This window comes from Leuresthes tenuis, unplaced genomic scaffold (assembly GCF_036924035.1).
Source record: "Leuresthes tenuis unplaced genomic scaffold, fLeuTen1.0.hap1 SCAF_14, whole genome shotgun sequence".
In the NCBI taxonomy this organism is placed as follows: Eukaryota; Metazoa; Chordata; class Actinopteri; order Atheriniformes; family Atherinopsidae; genus Leuresthes; species Leuresthes tenuis.
In genome coordinates, this window is record NW_027325368.1 from 9,818,941 (window position 1) to 9,826,874 (window position 7,934).

At 40.0% G+C, this 7,934-nt stretch overlaps 1 protein-coding gene across 1 annotated transcript in view; it reads left to right on the plus strand.

The window, feature by feature from the left end:
- Nucleotides 1–6,009, plus strand: part of insra (insulin receptor a) — a 47,086-nt gene extending 41,077 nt beyond the window's left edge. The window contains exons 16-21 of the mRNA XM_072364488.1: nt 576–805; nt 1,028–1,138; nt 2,007–2,166; nt 3,284–3,413; nt 3,624–3,758; nt 4,350–6,009. Of these exons, the coding sequence (XP_072220589.1) occupies nt 576–805; nt 1,028–1,138; nt 2,007–2,166; nt 3,284–3,413; nt 3,624–3,758; nt 4,350–4,707 (1,124 nt within the window). The 3' untranslated portion in view covers nt 4,708–6,009. The remainder of the gene's footprint in view (nt 1–575; nt 806–1,027; nt 1,139–2,006; nt 2,167–3,283; nt 3,414–3,623; nt 3,759–4,349) is intronic.
- Nucleotides 6,010–7,934: the final 1,925 nt, after the last annotated feature.

The window sequence follows — 7,934 nt, forward strand, 5'->3', positions numbered from 1 at the left end:
CTCAGAATTATCACTTTGTTTGACAGCGAATTACACAATCAAACGGTTGATAAAGGAATAATGTATTTGATATATCGATGTAATAAAGCAGAGCACAACCTCATTGTGTAAAGAACAATAGGATAAAACATTTCTCATTCAGTTTGGAAGCAAATTAGAGTCCAATGTACAAGAAACAAATGTGATGTGGAAACCTGAAACTTCCAGGTCACCATATCTTGATATATTTAAATAAAAAAAAAGTCTTGCATGCTCTATTTATAGATTCTGGATGTTTAAATGAGGTGAAAAGCTGAAAAACAAGACACACTTCATGAAAGCAGTATCATTCAACTATTGATCAGTTAACCCTTTAGCGCACAACCTTAAAAAGTGGATTATCTGCACTGCAGTAATGTTTTCCCCTTTGTCCCCCTTTTTGACTTCACAGAATCCTTTTGTAATTCAACATTTATTGTCCTTATAAGTTTGGAAGCTACATAATCAGATTATTGAATGTCTTGCCTCAACCCATCACTCTCATTAACCTGCCATCTTGTGTGGACATAAATTCAAAGCTCTGAAATGTGTTGCAGTGTATGAAGAGGACGAGTGGGAGGTGCCCCGGGACAAGATCGCCATTTTGAGGGAACTGGGACAGGGCTCCTTTGGCATGGTCTACGAAGGCATAGCTAAGGACATCATAAAGGGCGAAGGGGAAACACATGTAGCCGTGAAGACTGTGAATGAGTCAGCCAGCCTGAGGGAGAGAATCGAGTTCCTGAACGAGGCCTCGGTCATGAAGGCGTTCAGCTGCCACCATGTGGTAAAGAGAGATTACATTTTCATTTCATCGTGTAGATAAACGGAGGACGTTGAGCTCTTAGTTTGGTGACAGACGATTGGTAAAAATTTCTAGGAACCGTTCTTTGTCACTATTTAAGAACAGCTAAGTTTTTGCTGTTAGAACCAAATAGTTTTTACAGTTTTCATCCTGTGATAGAATAAGATTACAGTGTAATGAAAACCCCTCTGTCTCATCCCTCAGGTGCGGCTCCTGGGTGTAGTTTCGAAGGGCCAGCCCACACTAGTCGTGATGGAGCTGATGACCCACGGAGACCTGAAGAGCTACCTGCGTTCTCTACGTCCTGACGCTGAGGTAATGAGATTAGTTTGAAGTCAGTTCACACCTGCTTTAGCCTGGATTGAGCTTGTAGTTTTCTTTCTTCTTTTCACTTCTGCATTTTATTTAGAGAACTCGAGCACCCCTCCCTTATTGTCTCTGTGCAAGTTTCTAATTGTTGTTCCTTTTTCTGCATGGAAAGATACCTTTATGGTAAATTATATTAAAAATGGGGCACTAAAAACTGGTCAGTTAATTAACTAACAGCTTTTCCTGCATTTATTAACAAATTAGACTCTACTTTGGCAGTTGTAGTGATCTAGCTTACATCGACATGTGCAGACTCACAATAGATGTGGAAATACAGATGAGAACACAATAAGGAATCATAGTGACCCATTTCTCTCCATCTGCTCTTTACTTTCCAGGCAGATTGTTGAGGTCTGGACTAAATTAGATCTACTAAATGTGATTTCATTCGATAGAGAGGGCTCTGTAGAGAAATATAGATGTGTCAGTGTAATGTTACCACACTAGCCAAGCTCCTATACTTTGTCTATGTTAAATTCTTTGGTTTGCTTTTTAAATGCGCAGAGATTAACTGCATGTAAACATACAGATGTTTCCTTGCTTGGAAAAGGGGAAGGACCGAGATCTTGGATGTTGACAGAAGATTTAAGAAGTAATCTGTAAAGTCCATTTAAAAACGTATTCTCAATCTGGTATTTTTGACACCTGTTGACCAACACACTGTTGGGCCTGAGCTGTTGGTGTGAACTGTGCTAGTAAAGAACAGAATCTAAAACGCCTGATCAAAATGGCCCCTAAATCATAAATCATAATCATGGTAACAAGTCTGTTAGCAGATCAGAAAGAAATAAAAAATATATCTCATGTTTCCCAGAATAACCCTGGTCGTCCACCGCCCACTCTGAAGGAGATGATCCAAATGGCTGCTGAGATTGCGGACGGCATGGCTTACCTTAATGCCAAGAAGTTTGTCCACAGGGATCTGGCAGCCAGAAACTGTATGGTAGCTCACGATCTGACGGTCAAAATAGGAGGTAAGTTTTCATTAACCTGAAGATGCACTCAGATGAAGACACAGGAGTCTTGAAACCTTTAGTCTGTTTGCATCATTAAAAGCAGCAGGAAGCAACAGTGAGCTACAGCCCTTATTTATTTTATTAAGTTTGTTGTCCTTGCTCTGAGATTACGGTTCACGAGGTGCTGAAGAGTTTTGAGTTTGTTCTGACCTTGCTGCCCCCTGGTGGTCGCATGAAAAACAACCCTTCTGATTGCTTGTAAAACAGTAACTATAAAAAGGAGAAAAACAAATATTTACTACTGCTGTGCTGTTTCGTACCATTTCGCCAACGGCAATGCATCAACATTTTTAAGACACCGATAAATATAGGGATAGAGTTAATAATTTACATGAAAAGATGAGGGTTTGACCTCTCTTTCACAGGCTGAGAAATATAATGTCACAGTAGACAGTTTTCAGTTTTAAAGAACATACTCAGGCTGTTTTTAACAAAGCCGTAGTAGGTCCACATGACAAGTGGTCACAGGTAGTAACAGATTAACCCTTCATAAAATGCAGGTTGCAACAAAGCTAAAGTTTTTACAGCTTTCAGGTCATTTGCCAAAAAGGTAGATTTGTGACATTTGAGTTTTCAGGTCTTTAGTTTGTGGTCAGGACTTGTGAGTCTGTCACTTGATCACATGCTGGTGTTACAGTTTTTCACCCAGCTTTTGGGTGAGAGCTGTGGCACAAGAATGCGTGAGATAGTTTTTTGGGTTATTTGAGATTTTTGTACTGCGTCATACATCAGGGAAAAAAATAGATTAAAAAGCACAGACACGCTTGGAAACTGACTTGGATGTGAATAACCATGGCAACAGACGGTGCTTCAAAGCATTTTGGTCAGCCCTGGTGTTTACACCCATTGGATAAATGATAGCAAAGGTGATGAAGGAGCAAACGGATGATGATTGTGTTTCTAGAAAAATGCTGATAACCAAAAAAATAAAAAAGGGATTCTTTCATTGATAAGAAAGCATGTATGTACTGCGTGAAGCTGTTTGTTGTTTTTTATTTTATCTAATGGTTTGACAGCATTCAGATCAGTTCAGACTCTTAATTTTAACTTTGTGACGGTCATTTTTCCTTCTCAGACTTTGGCATGACCAGAGACATCTATGAGACCGACTACTACAGGAAGGGAGGAAAGGGCCTGCTGCCGGTCAGGTGGATGGCACCCGAGTCTCTAAAGGACGGCGTCTTCACCGCACATTCAGACTGCTGGTCAGTGGTGTTCTTAGCTTATTTGTTGAGCGATGGGAGCCTCGAAAACGTAACTAAGAATAAGTAACAGTAAACGAAGCACAAATGTTAAGAGCCAAGGCGGAGCTCCCTCAGTCTTTCTGTTTATTGCTTTAAATGTTTATAGGTTTACTCTGTCAGGTGTCTAATCTGCGTGTCCTCATTCTACCCTTTTCTGCTTTTGTTTACCAGGTCATTTGGGGTTGTGCTGTGGGAGATCAGCACGCTGGCTGAGCAGCCGTACCAGGGCCTGTCCAACGAACAGGTCCTCAAGTTTGTCATGGATGGAGGCTGCCTGGACCGTCCGGACAACTGTGCTGACAGACTGTAAGTACAAGCAAAAGGCTGCGTTGGATAAGGACTGACAAACTGAAAGCTTTGTTTTAATAATTAAGTCATTTCATACAGTGTAAGTCAATTGAAAACCGTTGTATTGCAGCTCTTTTGAGTTCTTGCATATTTGTTTAATTTTGAACTGAATGTCTTTGGGTTTTGGTCCATTTCTCAGTCAAAACAGTAGTTAAATAATAAGTAACCAATAGTAATAGTTAAACCTTTGTATAGCAGGATGACAGACTTAACACGCTGCTTATTGCACATACAACCAGAGAATATATTAGAAATACTGTGATCAAAAGATTTTGGAACATTGATGGGACAACTTTAGGTTGAACACAGTAAAATAATAAATCATTAAAGGTTATGCTGGAAATGGTTTTTTTAGTAATATGCCATCATGACCAAGCAAGTTTTTATTTAATTTAGATGATAATTAATGATAATGACCACAGCGCTCATCTTCAGTCTCATTAATGAACTAAAGCTGTCAACAGACAGAGTAGCATGATCTTTATCACCTGTCAATGATGGAACTCACCTATTCTAATGAGATCCCACCTTCCCTGTCTCCTCACTCAGACACAACCTGATGCAGATGTGCTGGCAGTACAACCCCAAGATGCGTCCCACCTTCCAGGAGATCATCGAGATGCTCCGGGAGGACCTGCATCCCTCCTTCCAGGAGGTCTCCTTCTTCTACAGTGAGGAGAACAAGCCGCCAGAGAGCGAGGATTTTGACCTAGACTTGGAAAACATGGAGAGCATCCCGCTGGACCCTTCGTCATACTCCCAGAGGGAGCAGTGTTTAGACAGGGACGAGGGCTCCTCCATGGGCCTGAGGGGCAGTTACGAGGAGCACCACATCCCGTTCACACACATGAACGGGGGAAAGACCAACGGACGAATACTGGCCCTGCCACGATCCAGCCCCTCCTAACAGACAGAACACACGAACCCAGAGATGCGATAGATTGAAATCTATTTTTGTTTTTTGTTGTCATTTTATATAGATCACACTTTTATCACTCAGAAGCCCTTCAATGCATATCTCAGGACCTCATTTTTCTCTCCAGATGCCACAAACACACACTACAGCAAGTCCTCACACGGACGCCACAAGACACTTTTTGTATTTAAGGATGAGTCTCCTGCGTCTCGGTTGTTCATGATTGTAGTTTATATACTGTATATACATACATATATATATGTATGTATGTATATATACATATATATGTATATAAATATATTGCCAAGTTTGTGCTTGACTGGGTGGATATTGGATTCAACTGTGAAACAAACTCTTGACAAACAAGAAGGCTGCTAAACCCACTGTCCCTCCTCGAGTCCAGCCCACATCCCTTTCCCCGATTTCATAGAGTTTATCCCGGGTTGCTACATTTTGAAAAAAAGTGCCCTTCTCTTCTTTCTTTTTTTTTTTGTCTGTGGCCTACATAAGTTGTCATGAAACTGTGTCTGAATCTTTGTACGCTAACAGATGACGAACTGAAAAAGAAAGACTTTCAAGAACTCTCTGTCGGATGGTCGAAGATGGACCATCCTCGAACAAACTCCTATCCACTGGAGAAGCTGGTTGAAGTGGCTTACCTCCTCACACTCTGCAGTATTCCAAAATGGCACACAGGATAAAAACACAGGACTTTTCTTGGGTTATATTTTTTAATTTATTTACCTGTCTTTCTTTTCTGTTTTCTCCTGGTTTTTTTTCCTGGTTTTTTTTTTTTTGGTTTTCACATTTACAGCTGAAGGATATTTAAACTGTTTTTCAGAAACATGTTGGCAAACAGGTTCATCAGATTGACCAATAGCTGCTTCGTTGGTATATTTTAGTGGGTATAGAAGATAAGAAATATAAAGATATATATATATATATATATATATATATATGTATGTATGTGTGTATGTATGTATATATATATATATATATATGTATGTATGTATATATATATATATATGTATTTGTACATAGTTGATATGTTGTCATTCTTGAGGTATTTCCGGTTAGATACTGTTTTTACATGTTAGTCTCTTATGTTTATTTTTTCTAATCCAGAGAATCATACCAATTAGCTTTTTTGGACTCATGATCAACCAACAGCACTTGGTCTTTTTACAATACGGTGCCCGGGAGGAGGGGTGTTTGGCATCTTCAGCTTAAAAATGTCTGCCCATCATATCAAGATCAAATAAAATAGTGCTGTAAATAATGCAGCAAGGTGCATTTGTGACAAGGCTCTGGCTTTTCTTATCTTCCCACTCGCCCTTCATGCTTCTCCACACACTGCCAAGCGACCTCAGTAAATACTGAGGTTTTATTTGCAAAGGGGGGCACGTGCCTCGGTGAGTAGCGATGTCGAAGGTTTGTTTTTGAAATGGAGGACAACTTGTGCTGTAGAAACCAAAACGACCTTTGTTAAGGTTAGGAAATGATCACAGTTTAGGCTAAAATACATTACAGCTGATCATTCTGTCGGGTGCTGAGCTGACATGTCAATACGAACGTTCACATTATGAACCAGTAAGTGCAGCAGGTATCTACAGAGGGGTGACTGATGTAGTTAAGATTCATCATCATCTCTCACAATGTTTTTCACCCTAAATTCTAATAGATGAATATTCAGCAAAGGTCGGAATCATTTTGGTTTAACACAAGCCAGTTAGCACGAAAGATAGCACCTGAATAAGTGTTTTTGCAGCCAATTCAGACTTCATGACTTACCCTTAAAAAGTGCTCATCTGTAGTGGTGATAACGGGTACATTCTGCTGTGGGGTATTTTACTTTTTACCTGCCTCATAATTCATGTCAATTCTGAATAAATGTACCCAGAACGGTGGTCATAAATGTGATGGTCATAAACAGGATTCCTACTCTTAAAAGAGTCTAAACAAACTCTCAAAAGTTGTCTATATCTGAATACCTGCCAGAATCCTATAGACTGATGCAGATTATTGACGTCAATAATAAGCTTCGATCAGATGATAATCCCATGTTGCAGAGTCTGATTATGAGGTGTGAATGAATGTGTGATGTTTGGCTTTATTACTTTTAACTGAGCTTCCAAAGAAGTCCACTAGCTCCACCTGTAGGAGAGGTCAGGCAGCTTCCATCACTAAAAGTATGAGTAACTTCAATACAATTTACTTAACTATGACGCTCTTAAGATGTCCCTTGAAGCGATAGGGTCCCTGCAAAGTGTTAGTGAAAATATGGAATTATTTTTTAGTATTTTCCAGGTCTGGATAAGTATGGAAAACAGAAAATGTGTTCAGAGTAGACTATCTTCTCTGAAAAAAGAAAGATGGCTGTTTCTTTTAGCTGTTGTTTTTGAAACGGCATGTTTTCAGTTCCTACAAAACCCACATGTCTGAATCCATATTTGATTTATAAATCCAGTAGAATATCCGGATCCAGCTCTAATATAGTGTGTGGTTGTTTTTAAGTTGTCTGGAGCAGGCAGCAAGAAGCAAGAGAGGGTGTTTCAAAGATGGTTAAAGGCCATGGCTAAAAGCAAAGTGCCCTCTCAGTAGCTGTTGTGTATCACATAATCTCCCCCAGATGACAAAGCTGCTAGTTGATGAGTAACAGTTTGAAGCTGTACACGGTCATACCACAACGTCCACTCCTGTCACTCTTGGTGACCCTGCTGCATGCTGAATACCTCAGCTGTCAGAGCATTATGAGATGCTCTTTTACTGATGACCTTCTGTTAGTTGTAACACACCAAGCACACACCCTCAAGCCAATTCCATTTGCTTAAAAGAAATCCAGGTAAAAATGACCTCTGACACAAGCTGATACCCGAGCTCCTGCCTGCATTGCCCGGAGGCAGCAACTCAAAGAGCAGCTGCTTATTTTTTTCCAAAATAAACATCTCATTTTTCACTGCAACTTCTCCGTCTCAACTTTGACCACAGGTCAGAGAGATTACATGTCATTGGAATTAGATGGTGAGATGTTAGATGCTAAAAAGATAGTATGATCACTCCAGGTTAGATTAGAGTCCAATACATTTGCTACTAATTACAGATACTACCATGTAATTTGTTTGCAGTTACATTTCAAAGCAATCTGACCCACTCCTGTATTATCCGAGTCAAATAATCACAGCCAGTGGGTCAGAGCCACACCAGCAGAAACATGGATG